Source organism: Melozone crissalis, unplaced genomic scaffold (assembly GCF_028551555.1).
Source record: "Melozone crissalis strain CALT ecotype California unplaced genomic scaffold, PUWL_Pcris_2 ptg000111l_1, whole genome shotgun sequence".
Classification (NCBI taxonomy): domain Eukaryota; kingdom Metazoa; phylum Chordata; class Aves; order Passeriformes; family Passerellidae; genus Melozone; species Melozone crissalis.
Genome location: NW_026535888.1, coordinates 10,171,289 through 10,196,948, shown reverse-complemented (window position 1 = coordinate 10,196,948; position 25,660 = coordinate 10,171,289). Strand labels below are relative to the sequence as shown.

At 42.2% G+C, this 25,660-nt stretch overlaps 1 protein-coding gene across 1 annotated transcript; it reads right to left on the bottom strand.

Annotated features, from left to right (window-relative positions):
* Positions 1–13,775: 13,775 nt before the first annotated feature.
* On the bottom strand, positions 13,776–23,694 carry PSMB2 (proteasome 20S subunit beta 2). Its single transcript, XM_054292624.1, has 6 exons — positions 23,573–23,694; positions 21,216–21,338; positions 20,623–20,693; positions 16,480–16,642; positions 14,807–14,856; positions 13,776–14,004 (listed from the first exon to the last, which is right to left on the bottom strand). Exons 1-6 carry the CDS (start codon positions 23,661–23,663, stop codon positions 13,897–13,899), a joined length of 606 nt encoding a protein of 201 aa, XP_054148599.1. The 5' UTR covers positions 23,664–23,694; the 3' UTR covers positions 13,776–13,896.
* Between the last annotated feature and the right edge of the window lie 1,966 nt (positions 23,695–25,660).

The following is a 25,660-nucleotide window of genomic DNA, read 5'->3' as shown; positions in this document are numbered from 1 at the left end:
CGAAATTACGGCGCTGCCTCCCCACCGTGGGAGCTTCCCCTGGCTCCATGGGGAAAAAGGTGACCCACAGCACTGTTTTGTGAACTGCTGAGTTTGGATGATGTAAAGCAAACAAAGAACAGACAGGAAAAAAAGGAAGATTTAAAGAATTTGAGAAGAAAACAGTGCTAATGAACGTAGTGAGGTTGAGAGAAGCCAGGCTGATGGCTTTGGGGTTTTGCCTTTTTTTTTGGTTTTGTAACGTGGATGCAGGAAGACAAGTCATGTGCAATTTGATTTTATTTTGCTTTTTAAAAAAAACAAAACATAGTGAAATCCTGGAATTTGTTCCAAGTGAAAAACTGAGAGGAAAGAGCAAAAAGCCTCATCAGTGCAAGACCCAGAGCAGGAGCAGCCCTGGCTCTACCTGGATTTACCCACTGGTTTTGAGGCTGGAACCTTCTCATTTCCCCACAGCCCAGGCCAAGGAAAACTGCTGGCAGAACTGCTGTGGATTTAAAGCAGGTCCAGGCTTTGTTTACAGCTTCAAACTGAGACTCACTGTGGATTTTCCTGTGGGCAGAGGAGCCCCAAAGCCACGGCACGAGGGAGGAACAACCACACAGCCAACGGGTCCCAGGGCAGACCAAGGGGAGTGCCCCCACTGCTGCCCTCCTGGCTGGGGATAAGGCAGGTGAAGTTAAACCCAGGACTAAATAAAACTCCACAACCCACAGATAACAGCACACAAGTTTCTAAATTTAGTAATAATAATAATAATTAATAAAGCACAAGGAGCAGAACTTGAACCAGGCCAAACGGAACTCTTCTAAATCTGTATATATTTATTTATGTGTAATTAAAATCTGAAAGTTTTAAAATGTCCAGTGCAAGTTATTTATATCAAATTGAGTTGGGTTTTTTTTGTTTTGCCTTTTTTTTTTGTTTGATTGTTTGTTTGTTTTGGGTTGGGTTTCTTTTTCCTTTGAAAGAAGAAGATCTTTGGATTTTCTGCCATTAGAAATGGGAATGAAGTTTTGGATCCACCAAACTGTAGCATGGACAAGCTAGGCTGTGATGATGATGACTCTAGAAGTTCTGCAGGATTTTGTACTTGCTGTCGTTTCTCTTAATGCTGCAATAGATGTACAACACCCACACTACAATGTCATTCTCATTCTCTTAATAAACCTCTTTTTATTTGAAGAAAGCACCTCCATCGTCTTTGTGAGAAGATCCTTTGCCTCTGTATATAAAAGGGATTTTATTAGATGGAAATCACATAAAATTGCACAGATTGAAGAAAGAATTCTCCAGTTTCATGGCTGGGGGTTGAGTGCTGCCACAAGGAGAGCTTGGGGGTGACAGGAGCTGATGTTCCTGCCCGGTGTCCCCAGCCCTCGTGCTGAGCCAGCCGGCGCCAGTGGAGATGAATGAGCTTGCTGATGTTTCAGGGCAGTCAAATCCAAACCTGTCTGTGAGGAGCTGCAGAAGGACCTCATGGTATCAGTGATAAAAGAGGAGATAAAACAGCCCCACTAATCTCCAGGCAATGAAGCTCCAAATTAGTTTTGTGTGTGGCGTCGCCACGAGCAGGACGCGGCAGCAGCTCCCAGAGCTTAGAAATGGGAACACAATGGGAATGGTCAGGAAAAGGATGAACAAAGCAAAAAACAGATTGTGTGTGCCGGCCCTGTACTGCTCTGTCCTGAATTGGCACTTATAGATCTGGTAAATTCCAGCAGGTAAATCCATGGGGAGCTCAGGTGGGAGCAACTCCCACACAGGGCAGGACCAAGGGCTGGAGCTGCAGGAGGAAGAACGCGAGCAGGATGTGACAGAGGTGTGGAAAATTATGGGATAAAAGAACACAAACAGGGAAAGGTGACACCAAACCAAGAGGCAGGACACCCATGACGTGGTCGGGAAGCAGATTTAAGTAAATTTTACATGCCTCAGGTAAGAAGCTGCGACTTTTCATGGGAACAGGTGTAAAAATGGCTTTTGACACAATGCAAGAGGGTGATTTTAGGGACCCTTTCTTACACATCATTGCTCCTCACAGAGGAGCAGCTGCAGGGACTGAGCTATAGCATCAATCCCTGCATTGCAAACCCTTCTCAGAGCTGCACCCCACAGGTTTCTCTGGAGATGCAGAACAGGCTGATGGTAATAGAGAGAAAACCCCAAACAGTCCCAAAAGAGACCACAGAAGGTTTGAAACACAAACCTCCATCTCAGGAAAGTGTGAAAGGAAACATTTAATGTCCTAATATAATCTGTGGGGATGGCTCAGCGTCAGAAACTTGAATCTAAATATTCCCTTCAAAGCTTAGGGAGGCATTTAAATTGGGAATTGGATTGGAAACGTCCCTTGGTATGAGGTTTGTGAAAGCAAAGACCTAAATGACGGGCTCTGCAGGTCTGGTTTTGCTCTGGACCTTCCCAAAGGAAGAGCCAAGAAACAAGGAGGAGTCAGGGAGCAGAATGGAAATATTACAGACACATCAGAGGCTTGTTTACACTTCAAAGCCAGTTTGGATAATGCAGGGCGTGAGCCAAAAGCACAAAAACTATTCCTATTTAAAATTATTCCAAAGTAGGAGTGCCCTGTTCTGCATCAGCATAATCCACATTTAAATGGATTATGATAAAGGAGAGTAAGGTGCTTTTGTGCCACAATACAGGTTTCCCTACATGGGGTTATTTAGGATAACTATGCTGAAATAATTCCATTTGCAGACATCCTCTGGTGCACGGTATCAGAGCAGCGCAAGCGACGCTCCAACACAGGATGAAAGTGTGTGTGTGTGCACACTGTAATATCCAGGCATGAAATATCATTTCCTAATTTAATCGCATTATGCAAACCTGGCTTGGCTGGGGCACTTTGAATATCAAGGAATTCTTAGACACAGCACGGATGAGCAACGCAGACGGAGAATCAGGATCTGCCTCCAGTAATTACACACCACATCCATGGGGTGGAAAACACCTCCCTCCCTCCTCATTTTCCTTTTTGGGCACCTGCAAGTCTTTGGAATGTTTGATGAAGAGCAGTCTGGTGCCTGAAAGGCCAGGGCACCTCCAGTGACCTGTGAGTGGGAGGAAGTTGCGTGGTTGGGATTCACTTGTTGATTCCACCACAGATGCTCGAGATGAGCAGTGGACATGTCACATAGGAGCAACTTTCTAAAAGCATCAAGACTCCCCAAAATTTGGACACCCTCACTCCTGCAGGCCCACAGAGACACTTCAGAAGAGTCAGGGGTCGTGCAAGGCCAATTCTTGTACTGAAGTCCCCTCCCAGCTCACTGTCCCATCCCCTGGCATGTCCTCTCCCTTTCCATCCTGAGAGAAAAAAAAAACATTTTACACAATTCCAGGCTCAAGCCCAGTATAAATTCCCACACTGATTACAAATCTCATCGTGGGAAAATACATAGGATTGTGTCAAAGAGTAAAAATAGATCCAAAATAGATCCAAGAGTAAAAATAGGCTCGGGGTTTCTACGCTTGTTACAGCACACGCTGGAATTTCAATTCTAAAGGGGAATGAAACAACGAAAAAAAAAAATCTTTTTTGAATTAATTTTGAATGAATGACAAATCCAGGGAAACCACATAGCAATCCTTGACAAGTGAAAAAGAAAAAGAGAGAAACTCTTCAGTCCTTAAGAGTCAGCTGTCCCAAGGGCAAACCAAGGGGAACTTGGAGCAGTGACTGTGCTGCATCATTAACACCAGGGAGCAGAGGCTGTGCTGGAATTCCACACAGCCTTGGACAGACTAAATAATTACCTTTAAACAGGCACCTTAAAAGCAACAGGGTAATAACAGCTCTTGGTGTGAAACAACCCAATAACCAGAGTTTGCTGACCTGTAGTTAATGCATTCCTTCCTATAGGAGAGCCCATTAAATTCAGAATCCAGGAGCCACACAGCCTGTGAGCAAGGGAATATTTTCCTGGTGGTGCAGCTGAATCAAAACACCAACACTGGAAATGTTTTTAAGTCAGGCAGTGAAATAAATGTGATTTGTGAGGGTGACACAATGCTCCTGAGATTATTGGTGTAGACCAAAACACCAACACTGGAATCAAACACCAACACTGGAAATGTTTTTAAGTCAGGAAGTGAAATAAATGTGATTTGTGAGGGTGACACAATGCTCCTGAGATTATTGGTGTAGTCCTTGCTCTAGGACGTGGAACCTTCATTACCCAAACAGAGCTGGCACAGAATCTGACCCAGCCATCACCCAGAACGTGGCCATGCTGAGGCACAAGTTATCACTTTGGTCATCCCACCTCACCTCCTTTATATGGAAAATAATTCCCATTGTGTCCACCTAAGCATTTCCATATGATACCATAAATAGCAATAATAATTCCAGACACTGAACATCCACCCAGGTTTTGTCCCCATGATTGTGGTGCTGAAGCATCCCAGAACTTTTCCGAGGCAGGAAGAATTATGGCAGTGAAGTTCTGGATGGTTCCTTTGTATGTTTTTATCCTGACACCTTCAGATGATAATCAAATTATTATTATTTTCAGCGCAGAAAAGGCTAAAATCCCTGAGATCCAGAAGGATTTCTCATCAGGATAGCTTTGTTCTAGTAGCAAAGGTTATAGCCAAAAAAATAAGTTAAATGGAGACAACTCAGCTTTTTTGGGGTGTAAATGAGTTCAGAGAAAGATCAATTTATTGCTCCAAGCCAAGAAGTTCTGCAGCACCTCAAGATGTGTCTGGATGCTGCAGCTTCTCACCTGACAATGGCTGTGCTGTGCAGAAGTGCCTTAAATTCTTTTTGAGTTTTTCCACTGTTTAGAGCCTTAAATTCACTAAAAGGCAACATTTTCTTGGTGTTTCCTAACAACTTGTACCCAACAAAAAACAACTGGTCCATCAACCTCCTCTGGCCCAAAATTCCACGTGTTCTCTGCTATTCTATTTATTATTTTACAGAACATAGAAGTTTCAGCTGATTCTGCAATGGCATCTTGGATTTCTTTATCATTAAACACATGCAATAAGTAAATCACATTCTTCCCACTAGACACTCAAGGTCTTCCCATCCAAATTTTTCTCTGTCACAGACCTGATCAGCGTGGATCCATGGATTCTTTTACTGAATGACATTCAGAACATCAGTGCTTGAAATGCCAAGTGCCTTTATTCAGGAGTTCTCAGAGTTTCACCACATGTTGAAGACCTCACTGCCACGTGGAATTCCAACCAGATTCCTGTGCAGATTGGATCTTCCAGGGATGTTGCTTTTCCAGAGATTTTTTTTTACCTCAGCATGCAGCAAATACTTTCAAAAAAATAAAGATTTCCTATGAAAACATTTTATCCAATCCAGATATCTGTGTCTGCTTCAGGAGGGTTACGTTTATGTTCCCACAGTACCTTGTCGTGCCATCAAATATCAAATTCTCATTGTATTAAACATTGTTCTGAAACAAATACCTGCAAATTTCTATTTCAGTAGGTAAGTTTACAAAGGAAAGAGTTACCTGCACCTCAGCGAAAATAGATGTGACATAAAGAGCTGAAGGGACTTGGAGAGCTTAGGAAATGGTTGGGATTCAAACACAGATAAATCAACTTGAGCACCATAATTACAAAAAAAAAAACCCCAATATTCATTTCAACACTCTGTTTCAAAGATATAATCTGTATGTTTATAATTTTATTTCTATCACCTTTAAGAATCTCTGTTCTTCACTCCCTGCAAAAGCTTTCCAGCAGCAGGCAGGGCGCGGGATGAAGGCACTGCTGAGGAGGAGGAGGAGGAGGCTGGTGGAAAGGCCAGTTTGCTCAGTTTGGACCATGAAAACAACCTTTCCTACACCCTCTTGGTAATGTGCTGCTGTTTTGCCTCTTAAATGGACCCTGGCACCACAGGGAATTATTTCAGCCCAGGCCTCCCACTCCTGACCCATTTTCATTTCATTTCCTCTCCCAGCCCTGTCATATGGCAGCAGCACATTGTATATTATATATTACAGATTATGGCTTTTGGAGTTTCCTGCTAATTTGGTCATCACAGGGATCCTCCAGGAGCACACAGTAATCACCATGAGAGATGAGACCAGTCCTGTAGAACACACAGCCCTGTGCAGGTTCTCTTTGTGAGGAAGATGAGGTTTGGCACAAAACTTCTCCAAAAAACACTTCTTCAAAGTTTTCCAGAGCCAAAACAGGCACAGGACATCCACAGCCCATCCCAGGATGGGAAAAAGGGAAAGTTTCAAACAAACTGAAGCATTCAGCTCTCCTCAGGAAAGTGAGGAATGTCCAAGAGGTGGGAAAACCTTTGGATCATCTTTCACAATATTTAGTATATATATAGACCACTTAGAGAATACTAAAGTCTCTACCTGGCAAAGCAGAAAATTTAGATAGAATGCTAAAAAAATTAAGGAACGTTCTTGTTTTAAAGTATTCCTGAAAAAAGTTGTCAATGCCTTTGAACCTGCTGAGCCAATGAGTAATCCAGCAAATCCTGTGAGGAAAAACAGCTCCGTTCAGCTCAGCTTGGGGCAAAAAATGTTTTCTATTAATTCCATGTGTTAATAGGCTTTTTCACAGCTTTTGAACATAAAGAACCTTTTGCTTTAGTACCCTGTAAATGTTGGAGCCAACATGGAAACCAAAACCAAAACTGTGACTGTGTGGCTTCACAGCTCCTAAACACACCAGGAGGGGTCAACCTCAAATCCTTTCTGGTTTATGTGAACATGGAGCTCACACAAGCAGCCTTCCCCTGGTTATCACAGCACAGGCATCAATCCTGAGGCAAAAACCAGCACAAAAACCTTGGAATATCAGATGTGCCCCCAGAGTGATGCTCTGGGCAGGTTTCTCATGTGTTTTGAGTGAACATTGCAAGACAAATTAAATTAAAACCTTGTTTTAATTATTTTCTTCTTGAAGGTGCTCACTAAGAACTATGTGAGTTTAAAAAGAAGAAGACCAGGTTTGAACTGTATCGTTTTAAACCAGAGAAAATAAGGAATAAGTAAACCCTGGAAATCCTTTCATATCCCAAACTCAGCCTTGCCCAGTAACAAAAGTTTCAAAGATACAAGGAACTGTTGTCCAAAAAAAAAAGGAAAACCACCAAATGAGCTGACAGCTTTGGAAATGTTTTCCTAATTCCCATGTCAGAGTCTGGCTATGCACTTGAAAGTTTCTGATTCCCATATAATCCAGCTGGGGACATTTTAATTACACACACAAGTGCATTTTCTGCTCCAGCCAGGCCCATAATGCCACCCTTGAGCCACAGCCTCAGCACACTGCAGGCTTGTTGGGAGGGAGCAAATGAATGGTTTGTGATACCCCACATTCCAAACCAGCCTTTGCTGACTTTTCCTGATTTATTTTTCTTCAGCAAATTTTGCTGTGCGATCACAGAAAGTCTTCTGGAAGCAGCACCATGTGGTGGAGGAGCTTTTCCCTCCCTGGCACAGCTGCTGATAAAATCCTGTGAGGATCCTCAGTGTGAGCACACAGCAGTGAATGTCCAGAGCAGCTCTGCAAGGGAGAATTGTAATATCCTAAAACTCCTAAAAATTTACTTCATTTACTTTAACTTCACATCCCTGCTTGTCAGTGCTTGGATGAACCAGGACAGGATGGATCCCAGCTGCTCTATTTTTGGTTTTTGGCAAGTTTTTTGTGGGTTTTGGCTATCTTCCTTTGTGAAAATATGGATAATTGCCTGTTGCATTGCACAATTGCCCAACACTTGTGAAAAATAAAATTGTTTTATTTTAAAGAAAATTTATTAAAATAAAATAAATGTCTTAAAGGAAGAAACAACCCTGTATGTCCACCACAGCTGGGCAAGGCTCTGGTTCTCTCTCTATGAATTCTGTGACCACCAGCTGATCTGCAAGGAAGGAAGAGGACAAACCAGTTTGGGAGAAGGCAGCAGCGTGCAGGATCACTGCCCTCTGCTGAATCCAGAGCTGGGGATTCACACAGGTGCTCCCTACGAACCAAAATCTCTGGGAGCAGCAATGGCATCACCACATTCCCAGTGCAATGTTTGGTAAAAGGAGATCAAGCACCACTGAGGCCCACGGGTGTTTTGGTGGTACAGCAGCAGGATATTGTCAATAATCCCCAAAATACTGACACAAAAACCCCCAGAGTTTCCTATGTCTGATGGAAATTAACTCGAGGAGATCCACAATTTTCATGTTTGTGCATAAACACGAGAAATATTTAACAACATCAAGGAAACCTCTACTAAGCAAAAGGTAATTTAACCAAATCAAAACACACCCAACCAAGAAATCACTTCAGACGATTCAGTGATTAAGTTGGCCCCACCTTGTGGGGCTGTCTTAGAGTTGATTTATAGATCAAAAATTATTCCACACTTGCTGGCATTCATTTTGATTTTCTCTCTATAGAATTTAATTTTTCATAAATCTTGCTAACTTTACTGTATTACACAGGGGAAAATACCATCCTGGCAGTTATGAAACAGATCCTTTTAGACACCCTCTCCCCATGCCCCAACAGCCAAGGGTTTTCTCTGCCTTCCACAGCTGTCTCCAGTTAAACTACATGAATCAGCTTATTGGATAACGACCTAATTGCACATTAGCACAGCAACAAAACACTTAAACTGTCACTTTACATTTTCAAGACAACTAACTTATTTTTTAACATAGTCCTCAGCCAGTCAGATCTAAACCAACATAGTCAAGGGCATGGAAAATAGACAAGTTGTATATTTTAATTCCACCATTTACATTTTGCTTTTTTTTTTTTAATCTGTTAAAACAACTGATGTCTGTTTAGCTTGATCAGTGAAAATTTCCTGCATTAAATTAGTGTTGATGGCTGATAACAACACATGGAAACTCCGTGTAAGGTTAAACCCTGAAAGAATTAAAAATGGCTTGAAGGATAAACTTTTTACAAGTAGGATAAATTAATTTTTCCTTAAATATGTAAATATAGTGCTTCACAGGTAGCAAACAGAGGTTTTTTATTCCTTCAATGTTAAGTTATTTAATACAAAAGGAATATTTGTCCCTGCTTCAGATGGGAAAATGGACTCAACCAAATCCTATGAGCATAATCCCTAATGTCAGGCCTGGCATGGGCTAATGCCTCTTGGAGGAGCCTACTGTCAAAACCAGAGACAGGAGCAGAGGAAAACACATCCTTGGGAGAGCTCAGCCTCATCTCTCCCCTCTGCTCCCACTTCTTGACTCTGGGAAGTGACAGCTCCATTTGGTGACAAAGCTTCTGCCAGTGCCTGATCACCATGAGCAGAAGTTGAACTCAGGGACTGCTGAGGATAGGATGTAGGGTTGATTACACACTCTTTATTTCTAGTTGTTATTATTATTATTATTAATTTATTAATTTATTTTTTATTATTATTAGGCAGTCTCATGAATTTCTGACACTCAGGTTTGCACTGATACCCAGTCCCTGCTTGAGGCTGTTCACCTGCCCAGGGCTGGAGCATCTCTTGGTTGAATTATTATTATTATTATTATTATTATTATTATTATTATTATTACTACTATTACTATTATTATTATTTTTAATTATTTAATTATGGTTATTTAATTTAATATTATTTAATTTAATAGTTATTATTATTTAATCATTTATTATTTTATTTAATAATTATTTAATTATTTAATTTAATATTATTATTATTTAATTATTATCATTAATTATTTAATGACAATAATTATCATTATTATATTTTTTATTATTATTATTAGGCAGTCTCATGAATTTCTGACACTCTGGTTTGCACTGATACCCAGTCCCTGCTTGAGGCTTTTCACCTGCCCAGGGCTGGAGCATCTCTTGGTTGAATTATTTATTTATTAATTATTATTATTATCATTATCATTATCATTATTATATTTAATTATATTTAATTTTATTATTTAATTATTATTATTTAATTAAATGTTATTTAATTAAATCATTATTATTATTTAATTATTTAGTATTTGATTTAATAATAATTTTATTATTATTATTATTTAATTATTATCATTAATTATTTAATGACAATAATTATCATTATTATATTTTTTATTATTATTATTAGGCAGTCTCATGAATTTCTGACACTCAGGTTTGCACTGATACCCAGTGCCTGCCTGAGCCCATTCACCTGCCCAGGGCTGGAGCATATCTTGGTTGAATTATTTATTATTATTATTATTATTATTATTATTATTATTATTATTATTATTATTAAATTATTTATTATTTTATTTAATGATTATTTAATTATTTAATTTAATATTATTATTTAATTATTATCATTAATTATTTAATGATAATAATTATCATTATTATATTTTTTATTATTATTATTAGGCAGTCTCATGAATTTCTGACACTCAGGTTTGCACTGATACCCAGTGCCTGCCTGAGCCCATTCACCTGCCCAGGGCTGGAGCATATCTTGGTTGAATTATTATTTTATTATTATTATTATTATTATTATTATTATTATTATTATTATTATTATTAATTTAATTATTTATTATTTTATTTAATGATTATTTAATTATTTAATTTAATATTATTATTATTTAATTATTATCATTAATTATTTAATGATAATAATTATCATTATTATATTTTTTATTATTATTATTAGGCAGTCTCATGAATTTCTGACACTCAGGTTTGCACTGATACCCAGTGCCTGCCTGAGCCCATTCACCTGCCCAGGGCTGCAGCATCTCCTGGTTTAACAGGGCCATGGATTTCTTGAAGAAATCCTGGGGAAAGGAAGGTGAATCAGCCTGGGGGGCTCAGCAGCTCCCCAGAAAAGTGAACACAGCAGCATGGGAGGCAGTTTCACCTTGCAGGCATTTCAGTTTTTGATTGATGTCCCTGCTTGGCTGTCACTTCACTCAGGGAGGACTTTCGAGTGGTGGAGTCACTTTTAGGCAGCAGAACTGTGTTGGCACCATTACAGATTTCTGTGAGACCAATTCCACGAGGCAGCTGAGCTCTGATGGCTCCTCTGGGCCAGTGCTTCTGGTCACAGGGAGGTCTAGCCCAAAACACAGATTTTCTTCCATGGCAAGGTGTAATGAACACCAAGAAAAAGCCCCGTGAGCGCTGCACCTACGCTCACATTCCTCTTCCAGCAAAGCACTCCCAACCCAACGTGGCCTAAGGCACAGAGAACCTGTAAACTGATCTTGGAGCTCACTCCGAGCTCTGGAGAGATGAGCTGGTGATGATCTGCTCCCCAGGAAAAGCCCATCCTTAAACAGGAAACCCAACACGAGAAAAAGGGCCTTGTTAACTCTTTGGGCCCTGAGGCTTTGAGAGTAAAACATATGGTCAGAATTAGCAGGCAAGGCCAGGCAGAGCAGCTCACCGTGGCCACAGTGCCCCAGGAACAAGGTACCTTGACTGCTACATTCATTTCTCATAATATGAACCACAAAAATTAGTACAAAGCAGTATTTTCTTGCAGTGCTAAATTATTGCAGAGATTTCTTATGAAAGAGGTCTGTCATGACAAATACAACTGGAGAGGTGAATTCTTTTGAAAAGGGATTCCTGGATTCCAGGCTAAATATGGTTTTCAGAAGCTTTAGGGCTAAATGTGAAGCAGGTAAGAAGTTTTCTACTCTTTCATTAACTTAAATATTGGTTTTTCAAACAGATTCCACGTAATACTGTCAAAAATGCAAACTGGCTTCTGAATTTGAGTATCAGCCCATTTTAAAAAGTAAATTATACAGCAAAGTATCACACTTTTCCTTAAAAAGTATGAATTCTTGGAAAATCCTCAAAAAAATCTCCTTTGTTAGAGGCTACAGTCCAATCTCATCGTGGGCCAGTTCTTTTGTTCCTGGTTTGGAATCAAGGGCTGTATTTATTCATTCCTCAAGGTTGCTGCTCCATTGGCTTCAGATGCACCCCCTTGGATCTTCCTTTCCATGGGGGATTCAGATCCTGGGCCCTGCCCTTGGGCAAAACATATGTTCCACTGCAACCTGGATCCAACCAGAGAATAATTGTTTTATGTTTATTAATCACCTGCATGCAAAATAGGTGCCAATAAAAACTGCAGGCAGATTCTCTGCCAGGCTCACATCACCCAAAAGCTCCACGCCACAGTTTGGTGTCTGAACAATGAATCCCTCCAATGAAGAGGCATTGCTGCTTTGATATGCAGTGACAAAAATATCACATCAGCTCAGCCCCTCTGCAGTGATGAGCTTGAAACGAGACAAGAAACCTGCAAAAACATTCAACATCAGTGGGAAAATAAATTAGAGATGCTGCATTAAGCTAAACAAGTAGATTAATGCAACACGAAGGGGTGAGATTTCAGTGGCGGAACGACAACGCTCCGACTCTGCTCGTGTTAAATGTGACCTGCCAAGAGGAAATCATCAGGCTGGGGATTGCTGAGTGTGAAAGTTTAAAAGGTTTTCAAGAGATAAAGTGAGTTGTAGCAAAATTTTTCAGAGTTCTGCGCCATTGGCCTTAAATAAAAGTCATTGCAGGCATTACAGCAAAACCAGCTGTAATTAAAGTCATTCTGGGAAGAATTAAACTACAAAGCCTGATTGGACTCCAGGGAAGAATTAGATTTAAGTAAGAGGAAGGGTGAGTTAAGGCACTGGAGCTGCAAATATCTTCTGTGACATTCAGCAAGTCTCAGCCTCATCCAGTTCTCATCCATTCCAGAAGACAGGAATACTTTAAGACTGACAACTTCTTTTTGGGAAGAAACAAATCTTCTCAAACATACCACTGAGGTAAGACCAAAAAGCTTAAACAAATTAAGTCTGTTACTCACCTTCTCCAGCTGAGAACTTGTGCCACAACACACAACTATCAGTCTGCACACTATTCTGCACACATCTACTTCCAAGATTCTTTTTCTGAGCTTATTCCAACATAAAATAAGCACCCAGAGCAACTTTAATGCCAATTCAAGTAGGGAAGGAGTCACACCAAAAACTGTTCTCACAAAAATCACTTCTGGGCAGACCACAAGTATCAGCCACATGATAATTATCTGAGGCTGTTCCATGAATGGGGGTTTTGTAGGGAAGCAGCATCTTGAGCCTAGATGGATCATCAGGGATTATTCTCAAGGAAACAAAGCTCTAGCTAGCTGAGAGTAATTCAAAGATTTATGAGGAGTGCTGCAGTTTAATTTCTCACTGAACTGCTTTCATGTACTTCTAAATGTACAGACACATCAATCAAGAAACATCACACAATTGATATATTAGTTTCTATTTAAAATACTACTTAAATTCTATTTAATGTAGTTATGAACCCACTGTGCCAGCAGAATGCTCTTTCCCAGTAACAGAACCATTGCCAGGTGAGTTAAAAGTGCATTTCAAAATCCATTCTACTTGGAAACCTTTGTATCAATCTAATTCAAGTGAAAAAAAAACTCTATCAAAAGCAAATTAGGTCTCTGAAAACCTGATTAATATTTTATACAGCAAAGAGTGGTAACATCTTTGAAAATATAATGTAGATGCTGCATGTTTGGCATGGACCACTTGCCTGGGGTTTGATGAGCTTTACTGATGACAGCACAATGTCATCTAGAAAACACAATTTCCCCACAAATAAGAAATTTGGAGAGCAGTAAAATCTCAGAAGAGGAAAGATAAATAACCTGAATGTGCCCCCATGAACTGTAAATCAAGTTTCACTTTCACTGTGGAACAATTCACTCAAATCCTCTCAGGAAGGATCAGTGGAATAAAAAGATAAAACTGGCTATATAAATGTCAGGCTTTATTCGAGCTCCCACTGCAGTACATTACTCATGTACTTCAAATGAATAGAAAAAAAAACAAAACCAAGAGAGAACAAAACAAGATTGTTGAAGAAAGATCTTGGGGGTTAGGACTCCACTTTGGCAAGGGGTATATTGTCCACTTCGTGGATGCCCTCCTTGTCAATGAACCGGGCGTTGAAGGAGGTCAGGTTGAGGATGAAGCGCTTCTGGAGCTGTTCAGCAAAAACAAAAAGAAGAAATGAGATTCACTCAAAGCTTATACCAAAGAGAAAAGTATACTTTAAATTTCTATCCTGGTTTTAGTGACCTGAAATATTAGGGACTAGGGTGGGATTTTCACTGCTCAGGAGTGAATTAGTGGGAGTTTGTTGTAAGATGGATCACATTAGACAAACCTTGGGTAGAGATGTAAAATAGCCAGGCCTGTTAACAAGACATTTACACAGGAAAACTAGAGTGGGCTAAAATTTTGGACACAAAGATACTTCAAACAGGACCTCTTTGGAGCACTTCTTGATGTTATATTCAAATCAATCTCTTAAAGACAAGGATAAAGACTATTTTCCTACAATAAGAGGTGTCTGAAATGTCTGGACTCTAATGTTGACACTAAAACTGGTCATGAACTTTAAGGTCAAGGCTTTATCTCAGGTATCACTTCACAAGCTGGAAAAGAATTAGTACATGCTTCTAAGAGTTCTTAAGTGTAACACAAGTGACAAGCATGCTGCAGTACATTCAGAAGAAACATAAGAGGGAAAAGTCTGGATCAGTATTATGCTAAGCACGCAAAAAGCTCAAGTTTAGGTTCTGGAGGACGTGAACCATGCAAAGGCAATGCAACTGCCTGGAAATCCTTTTCCTCAGTAGCTATTCCACATCTGGCCAGTGCCTTTATTACCCTTCTGGCAAAGGCAGCAAGAAATGCAGCAAGAGGAACAGGAAAGTATCAGGAATGAATGCAAACAAACATTCCTTTCTCAGGAGCATCAGGGCCTGAGTTCAGCCACTCACCTCCTGTAGACATTTTTTTAAGAGCTCCACAGCTTCCTCACGTGTGATACCTGAAAGGGAAAACATCCACAGATTGATTTCATTAGAGGCCATCTCTCTCCACAGAAACTTTTATTAAATTTAAACAACTTTTCAGCTGAGCACCAAAACCTCTCCTTCCCAGCTCACAGAAAACACTTTCCAGATGTCCCCAGGACGCTCTGCACCGCGGTGCTCACGCCCCAACAAGCCATTGAGAATCGATTTGTTACAGGGAATGGGAAGCATGACGGAATTCTGCCTCCCATGGCCAGGGCCTGGCTCACAGCAGCACAGCCACCTCCCTCTCCTGCAGTTTATTGCAGCTCTAAATCAGCTCCAGCTGCCCCAGTCCAGGGCAGGAGGTGGAGATGGGTTTAGTGGATGTTCCTGCTGGGTATGAGCTCAATAAAGGACAAGGCACGTGTGGGATGCTCCTGCTATTCTCACAATTCAGGATAAAATCCAGCACTCTATAGGGGTGACAAGCCATGACAATGAAGTTCATTGTTTTCCTCTGTTCCACAAGGAATGGTGAAAATGGAACAATAGAATGTTGAGGGACATGACTAGAAAACAAACAGGGTTGGTGGGTCTAAAACTTCTTTCTAGGCTTTGTTCCAGACCTGCATCCACTGCTGAGGCAAGTTAAATGAAAATGATCAGTTTATAGCTACATTTCTTGAAGGAGGTAGATGAAAGGATTTCTAATCTCAGAGCAGAGATAATAACTTAAACTCAGCTTTGCACACAGGAGTCAAATAGTTTGTAGCTAAAGCCAAAGATGTCAGATTAACAATATTCTGTGCTTTGCACATTTCCTTATCTGCACAGTGGGGATGGGGCCACGTATCTTCCTTGGCACTGGATTATGATGCTAAAACTGAAAGTTTAGACAGGTACAAACATGTGCAAGAGTTTGATGAGCAGCTGCCAAGTGCACAGAACTGTGAACACTAAAACCTCTTTGTTGTCCACAGAAGCTGTGGCTGCCCCATCCCTGGAAGTGTCCATGGCCAGGCTGGCCAGGGCTTGGAGCACCCTGGGACAGTGAAAGGTGTCCCTGCCCATGGCAGGAGGTGAAATGAGATGAGCTTTAAGGTTCCTTCCAACCCAAAGCATTCCATACTCTGTGATTCATCGCCACCACTTCAGAGAGCTGGAGATGATCTTGCTAGCAACATCTTTTCATTTGAATGTTTTTAGTTTATCATACCCAAAGCCAATCCAAGATATGGAGCAATAGCATCTCGGACTGACCTCTGAATATTGATACTCTGGGAAAATGTACATGTCAGAGCCAACAGACAAGCAAAAAGATAGAGCTGTCAAACTCTTATTTATTAAAAGCAGACTACCAGCTGCCAATGGTCCAGGAAAGTCTAATCATATTTTAGAATAACTGAAATGTCCTTTACTCCCAGTCTGTTATGCTGCAAACAGGAAAAAAATTAAGGACTTGACTAGTTTTCTGTTCCCATGCTAGCAAAACCAAAGGCAACCTTTCGAGCTCCATTTATCTATGAAAAAGTCAAGTTCCAATCTGTTGCACCACAGCAATGCCACCTGATTCAGCAAATGTCAGTCTCACTGGTTAATAAACTCAAGGGCTAAAATGAAGCAGGAGAATTTTCCTGTCCAGTGGCTCCACTCACCTGGCTTGTAATAGCGGTCAAGGATGCTGAGGGTGAGGAATGCTCCATATCCATGTGCTGCAAAAGGAGCCTTGGCCAGAGCTGCCAGGTAATCCATGTAGTACAGGGCAGGGCCCTCGTGGTCATCGTAGCCAGCCAGGAGAAGGTTCACATGGTAAGGGGTCTGAAAGAGAAATGAGGTTTTTGTTAGAGGGCTCACAGCAAATCTCTGAATCCTGATTTCCTGTGCACCAGGGAATAGCAGCAGAGCTGATTAGACAACTCCTTATCATAAAATGCCACATCAATCCTGTCTGCAGCACAGTCTCGAGCTAAAAGTGATCAGGTTTTCTGGTAACATGGAGTGCACAAGCAAATAAAAACATAGAACTCTCATTCTCTTGCAAACCAGTGTGTTTGGGGTTTTTTTACAGCTTTCACAACACACTCAAACTTTAAAAAACTTGAGTGCAGTTTTCACGCCAGATTCCTTCACCTCAACATAAAAATTGTGGATTTTTACTGCTGACACGTGAGCACAACGTGAACATTTTGCAGTTTCTGAGAACTCTTTGTTCATTTAACCTGCTCTGTGCTCTCTCCCCACTCCCCCTCCCAGTGAGCACGTATGAAAGCTCTCACACAGTGAGTCACACACAGTGTCCTGTTCACTGGCAATTTGCTTTTTATTGCATGTACCAAGTTTAATCTTTAATATTTGGCTGTTTACTCCATGTTCTGGGTTTAGTGTTCCACCATCATGAATAAATCAGACATCTCTTCTTCTCCTACATCTCCTTCCAAGATCTGTACTTTGTAAAACCATGAAACACACGTGCACTGTATTATTTTTAAACATAGGATCAGAAAAAATTTGGGCATTGTATGTATTTTTAAAAGCAGCTTTTATATACTTCCAGTATTTCCATATCTACACAATGTTTCTTATTAAATTAATTGTACTAACAGGATATCTCCAAACTGCTGGAAAACCTGGATCAACAAAGCAACAAAATAAGAAAAAAAAATGATGATGCAACTGCCAGAATAAAAAAGCAAACAAAATTTCACCCTAAAGCCAAAACATTAACTGCATCATAGGAAAAGTTCATTTTGATACTCAATACAGTAAATTTCCACACAAACAAAAAAAAAAATCACATGCCACTATATTTTTACTTTCAGACAGTATGAAAGAATAAAGCAGGCTACAGTTATATATATAAAACATCACTTTAAATTGTGTGATTTAATCTTCAAAGCATCCAAGAATATTTGGAAAGAAGTTACCATGCAGCTGTATTGGTTTAATTAGGCTGTATTTCATCATTTATTTATTCTGAAACATCACACAAGTTGATATTTAAGAGCCATGACACAAGATCACTCAAATTATTGTGTGACTTGGAATTACCAACATTGGCATATGCGAGATACTCAACCATAAATAAATGGTGTTATACAGACTTAAACCCATCTGTAAACTGATTTTCAGTTTTAAGTTCTCCTGCTAATGGTCTCTAAGACTTCTTAAAACTCAAATGTAAATAATTATCCCTCATGCTTTATTAGTCTAGAAAGGCAGGATTTAAACATTAGCAAATATACATAATCTATTTATTACTTCCATGATTATAAATGAAATTTGCAGTGTAACACCTCAATGCTGGGACTGGAATTTCTTGTACATCCCAATCCTTCTGTCCATTCCTTCCTTGACTTTTGTAACTTGGTCCATGCCAACAATTCTCAACTCTTTACCAGGCTGGTGTGGTTAAAGAGCCATCAAATGAGTGCTGACTAACACTCCAGGACATTATTTTGACCCCAAACTTCCCTTCCTACAGAAGCACCACTTCTCATCCCAAGTAGTTTTGCACTTGGTGCTGTTTGATTTAAAATAACGACAGCAATTAGGAGATGTGTGAAATTGTTCAGAATTTACAGCTGAAGAGCACAGTTGTGCCAAGCAGCCCAGGCCCAGCTCGGCGGTGACACAGCCCGGTGACATCTGGCGAAAGCCAAAGTCACAGCGAGGGGGGAAAGGTGGGAGCAAGGAAACCTCCTGCCAAGTGTGGACATGGGGAGAGGAGCTGAGAGCTGCCTTTGGAATCCAGCCAGGCCCTGTCACCTATAATTAAACAGCATCACAGTCAGAGACTGAACTTCATCACCTTTGGAGGGCAGGGGGCTTTTCTTCCTACTCCCCCCCTCAGCAGTGAGATCAATGTACCAAACATTTTTGTACCAAACATTTTTGTACCAAACTTTTCCCCACCAAACTTTTTACTTCTCAACTATTTTCCTACTCCTAACAGGAGGTGCTGGCATGTTTTACCTTTTAATTTTCATTTTCATGATCCACATGATTACCTTAGTAGCCTCCAGGAATCCCTTATGCAGTTTCAAGCACCAGCGTTAATCCTTCTGTTATATTATGATGAAAATGTAACAAAATTCAAAGAAAAAAAAACAACTCTGATGGCTTGTATGGTAAAATTCTAAATGCCACAAACAAACCATGAAGTGCTAAGTTAGAGGAAAAAGCTTCTGCCTGCAATGTGGAGATCAGTGTAGTGTGACAGCAGTGTCAGAGAGCGCTGCGTGCCCCGGGGCGTTGCCATCTGCACCAGAGCAGCGTTTTTGTCTCTGGTAAATAAACACATCTGCCTCTGCCAGTGTCCTCCTCACGCTGCTGCCTTCTGCACAAGGTGAGCTGGAAGACAGGAGAGGGCTCAGCAAGGAGTGGAGCCACAGGGAGGATCAGCCCCCAAGGGACGTGGCGCAGAGGAAGACAAAGGTGCCACATCAGTGCTGCCTCCTGATGGGCAGGTTATCAAAAAGCCTGTTAAAAATACTTTAAATCATATGTAAGAAATAGCTGCCTCTGCTAAAAGGGGACTCAGACTTATCTGTGCAGTCATGGCCCTGAGATGAGCCATGAGCACCAGGGCCAGGTCCCAGCAGCATCACTGCTTCACATCAGCCTGGAGAACTGCACAGGAATGCACAGAACACACACAGACCTTCCAAACCACACCTCAACACAAACAGCATCACTGCCAACCATCTCCTGCCAGCCTGCAGCTGGATTAAGCCATTTAAACCAGAAGAGCAGTGTGGAATCACAGAATATCCTGAGTTGGAAAGGATCCACAAGGAAAAACTTCTACTTGCAGCTGTGATTCATGTCAGAAAGGAGAACAATGATCTCTGGCTGTTCCTGTGCATGAGTTCTGGAAGAACTCTCACTCCACATGTGTAATTCTTAACAATACAGCTCTGAGGTTAATACTGGCCTTTATTTCCTACTGTAAAACCTGATTTCAGGCCTGAGCAGTGCACTCTTAAAACAGCAATACAATTTAACCCACACTCTATCCTTGACAGAGCTGACCAACTTCATTCTCAACATCCTCTTTCTTCCTGTTTTCTTTCATGTAGCACATTACATTCTTCTCAATGAAATGCTTCCTAACCTTAGATCATTAAAGGTTTGTTTGCCCCCTCACAGCAGCTTTTCATACTTTGAAAAAAATCACCCTGGGAAACATCACTAACTGCAGTTCAGTAACTTGAAAACACAACCCCAACTTGGATGTGGTATTTACCAAAAAGCCTCATGTTGCTGTTTACAAAAGGCACTTGTTTTCCTAAGTACATCAAACAGCTTTGCTCTATGAAATCATTTTCCAAGAAGATTAAACGGATTTGGAGCATTTGCATGAAAGCCACAACCTTATCTCGATGTTCAGGAAGTTGAATTCACTTCACGTCTCCAGTGTGTGACAAAGTGTTTACTGGGCCCAAGGCTGGAATTTTAAGTTTATGGCTGTATCAGTTATTGATAAGTGATGTGATAAGTTTTTCAAATAAGCAAATCAAGTTCTATTTTACTAAGATATGATTTCAGCAATGTGAACTCACAGAATATCAGAATCAGTGGTGTTGGAGGAGATCTTCAAGATCAAGTCCAACCTGTGACCCATCAACCCCTTGCTACCCACACCAGAGTAATGGATACTCCTTGACTCCACTAAATCCCTGAGCAGCCAGCTCCAAATTCATCACTAAAAACAGCAGTTCCCACCTTTTTCAGAGTCCATTATTTGAGGATGGAAATGCTCCCTGGCACCTGTGCCAAAACCTCTCAGCTTTACTCACCCGACTCCGCAGATAGTCCGCGAGGTTCCGCCGGGTGAAGTTTGCAGCTGCAGTGGGAGACAATTCATAACCTGGAGGAGAAATGTGACAAATATTGATTTGGTAACAGCCCAAATCATTCATGTTTCACCTCCCACCTTCTCATGCCTTCTCTGAAATGAAAAAACATAGTGACAAAATATAGAGCCTTTTGTCTAATTCTGGTTTATTCTGAAAGCTACAAGCCCTCAGACTCTGGGTGTTTCATACCTCTATGGGCCATAGAAACACATGGCTTCAAAAAATTAAAATGTTAAGGACATGTAGCTTGACTTCTTTGTTCAATATATCAGAAGAACTGGTGACAGCATGTAATGGATGTATTAAGAGAATAAGTCTGTCAGTAAAATATTTGTGTCATTTATATTGCAAAGAAGTTTTCCAGGATTTGGATCCAGATTCTATTTCTGCATCCTGCCTGAATTATCACCTTTGCTGGACACTAAAAATGCAGGAATCTTCACAGAGGGTTTGAGAACAGCACTTTCCACCAACATTCACCTGGGAACCACCCTTAGCTCTGCTCCCAACACCCAGTGTCCTGCTTCACTCACCATTTCTCATTTTGTAGAGCTGAACATTTTTCTGGATGTATTCTGCAAACTGCACCGTGTCTCCTGGCTCCCCCACACACAGCAGCAAGATCTTTTCACTCATCTTAAACATTTTGTCATGATCTAGGCAAAGAAAAATATTGTGAGTGCCATGGCCACAAGGAAGAATAAATTATTTTGGCAATATCCTGACACATCAGGATTTTACAGAAGCAAGAAAGAGATTTGGATAAATGCATCACGACCTGGAGCACCAGTAAAAAGCTTTTCTAAGCACAGACTGACATTTGGTGTCTCACAGACACAGAACACAAGAGTTGTTGAAGAGAAACAAAGCTCTTCAGGAGGGAGGCATCCCAGAAATCTATAGTATTTCCACCTTAGAAGCAAGGTAGGAAAGAATAAAGCTTCACACAGAATATTGTGTTCAAAGCATAAGGTTTTGCTTCCTGGGATCAGGAGTAAAATTTTGCTCAGTGACTATTCAACTTTATTCAAATATTCTGCAACAGAAGCAAAAAATTTAATATAAAGCTGAAATATCAACACATTGAGCAAAACAATCTTAGGAAACCCAGAAACAAATTCCATGTCAAATGATGCCCTTTTACTTATATCCAGCAGTCCCAAAAACCAGAAGTTTACATGAATGAAACATTTCTTTTGCTTATCATTTTTTGAGGAAAAAAACAGATCAAAGTACCAAAGAGAATGGAATTAAAGTAATGATTATAAATCATAATGAAGCTGACCTATAAGCAGGAAATCAAGGAATAGTAATCTATATTTTTAGTCATAGTTTAGCCATATTTTTAGTCTGCAGTTTAGGACAGTTTGTGTTTGAGGGGATCCAGGCTGTTGCAATGACAGTGCTGAAGCCAATCCTGTGCTCACAGAGTCTCCTCTCACCAGAGCAGGTATCTGGCACTTGGATATCCCAGACAGACACTGAGGAGCTGCTGGATTGAAGGGAAAATCTTTTTTCTCCACTGAGGGCTTGCACAAACACCAAGCTCACTAAATGGTGCTGAACAATCCCTGCTGCAAGGCAGGCACCGAGTGTCACAATCCTCTAAAATGATGTCAAAACTCATCACAGCACTGGAGCTGCTGTCTGGAGCTCAGGGAAAGCCCTGACACTGCCCAGCCCTGCAATCCCAGATTGGTTTGGGCTGGAAAGGAGCTCAAAGCCCATCCCCTGCCATGGCAGGGACACCTCACACTGTCCCAGGCTGCTCCAAGCCCTGTCCAGCCTGGCCTTGGGCATTTCCAGGGATCCAGAGGCAGCCACAGCTGCTCTGGGCACCCTGTGCCAGGGAATAATTCCTTCCCAATATCCCATCCAGCCCTGCCCTCTGGCAGTGGGAAGCCTTTCCCTCTGTCCTGTCATTCCAGGCCCTTGTAAACTGTCTCTCTCCATCTTTCCTGCAGGCTCCCTTCAGGTACTGGAAGGGGCAATTAGGTCACCTAGAAAACTGAAAGTGATTTACAAATAGTAGCTTGTGAACAAACCTATATGGAACCAATATTAACTTAGAAAATATTATTTGAAATGATATAATTTTTATTTTGTATATACCACCAGCTTTCAGAAGGGCCTCTAACACTGCTCCAACTGACCATCACAGACTTGAAGTGAAACATCTGAGGTAAAAGCAGTGCTATGACATTTTTATATAGATTTATTTATATTCATTTGTATGGATCTAGCAATTTTCTATTCTATAATTTTTTTAAAAGAACTACTAAAGCACAGTCTTTAGAATAGAACAAGCTTCAGTCTAGCAGGAAAATAAATTGATTTTAGAGAATTCCAGAGACTTGGTGATGCCCTAGATGTTTTACCATACAAAGAAACCAAAGCCATGCTTCAGTCTGGCTCTTGCTCCCTGTGCTGTGAATTTCACTGATACTTTTAGTCCCCATAATCCTTTTTCTCCCGTTAATTACGTTTTAGCAGTGAATTAGGCACAAGTGAGCACCTCCTGTCACACATCGTTATTAACCCTTTTACACTGCTGTGCAGAGCGAGCTTTGGGATCACAAGCCCACGCTGACCTGAACAGGTAAATTAAGCTGACAACCCAACACAGAGCGGTCACAGTCGGTCACGACTGGGGACTTTACCCAGAGCAAAAGGGTAAAGTCCCCCGATTTAAGCCCAACTTTTGCTCCTACAGCCACTACACCTCCCTGAAGGGCCCGGCAGCGCTCAAACCCAGAAACCTCCCCGGGCACAGCCTGCCCTCAGCCCGAGCGCCGGGCCCGCCGCTCCCCACCGCGCACACCGCGGGGCCCTGCGACACCCTGCCCGCCCAGGTCTCAGCACGGAGCCCCGGCGGCTCCCAGGGTCTCACCGTGCTTCATCTGGATGATGCTGGTGGCCGCCACGGTGTCCGCGGCCACCAGGACGTAGTCGGGGCCCTGGATGCCGATCAGGTACTCCATGGCCGCGGTGACACAGCGCGGCCCGGCCCGCCCCGCCGCGCCTGCGCGCCCGCGCGCGCCGATGGCGTCACCGCTCGCGAGAGCCGCCCGCGCGCGCGGGGCCCGGGCAGCCCTGAGGGGAGTGAGGGGGGTGGGGGTGTGAGGGGAGAGGAGTTTCGTTGCTTTGGAATAATGGAGTGGTTAAAGGTGGAAAAGGACGGGGTGGCCTTGAATTTGAGGGGATCGAATTCCCTCCATTTGGAATAATGGAGTGGTTAAAGGTGGAAAAGGACGGGCTGGCCTTGAATCTGAAAGAGTTCCCTCCATTTGGAATAATGGAGTGGTTAAAGGTGGAAAAGGACAGGGTGGCCTTGAATTTGAGGGGATCGAATTCCCTCCATTTGGAATAATGGAGTGGTTAAAGGTGGAAAAGGACGGGCTGGCCTCGAATCTGAGGGGAAAGAGTTCCCTCCATTTGGAATAATGGAGTGGTTAAAGGTGGAAAAGGACAGGGTGGCCTTGAATCTCAGAGGATTGGGTTCCATCCCTTTGGAATAAAAGGATGGGGTGGCCTCGAATCGGAGCGAGTTGGGTTCCATCGCTTTGGGATAACGGGGTGGTTAAAGGTGGAAAAGGACGGGGGGGTCTCGAATCTGAGCAGGTTGGGTTCCATCCCTTTGGAATAATGGGGTGATTTAAGGTGGAAAAGGACGGGGGGTCTCGAATCTGAGCGGGTTGGGTTCCATCCCTTTGGAATCATGGGGTGATTAAAGGTGGAAAAGGATGGGGTGGCCTCAAATCTGAAGGGGTCGAGTTCCATCCCTTTGGAATAATGGGGTGGTTAAAGGTGGAAAAGGACGGGAGGTCTCGAATCTGTGCGGGTTGGGTTCCATCCCTTTGGAATCATGGGGTGGTTAAATGTGGAGAAGGACAGGGTCACCTCGAATTGGAGCAGGTTGGGTTCCATCGCTTTGGGATAACGGGGTGGCCTCGAATCTGAGGGGGTCGAGTTCCGTCCTTTTGGAATAAAAGAACGAGGTGGCCTTGAATCTAAGCAGTTTGGGTTCCATCCCTTTGGAATAATGGGATGGTTAAATGTGGAGAAGGACGGGGTTGCCTCGAATTCAAGAGGATTGCGTTCCATCCCTTTGGAATAAAAGGACGGGGTGGCCTCGAAGCTGAGGGGGTTGAGTTCCATCCCTTTGAAATCACGGGATGGTTAAATGTGGAAAAGATCCCAGAGACACAGGGTGGCTGAATGAGACACTGAGGTTGGAAAGACCTCCAAGGTCATCCTCAGCCCAGCACTGCTGCTATGCCGTCCACTAAACCATGTCCCCAAGTTCTGAATACATGTATAAAATTTCCACAGAATCATCAAGGTTGGATTTAAAATCACTCAGTCCCTCAACCAGCACTACCTTTGGAGCCACATCACCCAGCTCCTCTTGGACACCTCCAGGGACAGTGACTCCACCACCTCTCCAGGCAGCCTGTTCCAATGTCTCACCATGCAAACAATGAAAATGTTTTTCAATATCTGATGTGAATCTCCTCTGTCTCAGCTTGAGGCCAATTCCTCTTGTCCTTCACTGAGCTCACTCTTCTCGTAGTAGGAGAGATGGCCCCACCTCAGCCACCTGCCCATCAGGGAGTTATGGACAGCCAGAAGGTCCCACTTGGGCCTCCTTTTTCTCCAGGCTGAGAAAGCTCCCCTCAGCTCCCTCAGCCATTCCTGGTGCTCCAGACCCTTACCCAGCTCTGTTCCCTTCTCTGGACACACTCCAACCCCTCAATGTCTCTCTTGCCATGAAGAACTGCCCCAGGATCCAGCGTGCAGCCCCAGCAGTGCCAGCACAGGGGGATGAACGGTGTCCAAAAACCCCCAAACGCATTGAGGTTGGTTCCCCAGAGCCAAAGGGACAATCCCAGGCCTACCTCTGCCTCCCAGTCTAGTGATCCCAATATCCTTCCAGATTCTCCTTCCAGAAGGGCCATGCTGAGCCCTCCTTGGGCTG

What these genes read in the sequence shown, in the direction of transcription:
- PSMB2 (XM_054292624.1), bottom strand. Translation starts at nt 23,663, where the DNA reads ATGGAGTACCTGATCGGCATCCAGGGCCCCGACTACGTCCTGGTGGCC. An exon ending in CATCATCCAGATGAAGCACG is followed by an intron (nt 21,339 to 23,572) that starts GTGAGACCCTGG and finishes TTCTTTGCCTAG; the next exon opens with ATCATGACAAAATGTTTAAG. An exon ending in TGACCGCTATTACAAGCCAG is followed by an intron (nt 14,857 to 16,479) that starts GTGAGTGGAGCC and finishes TTTCCCTTTCAG; the next exon opens with GTATCACACGTGAGGAAGCT.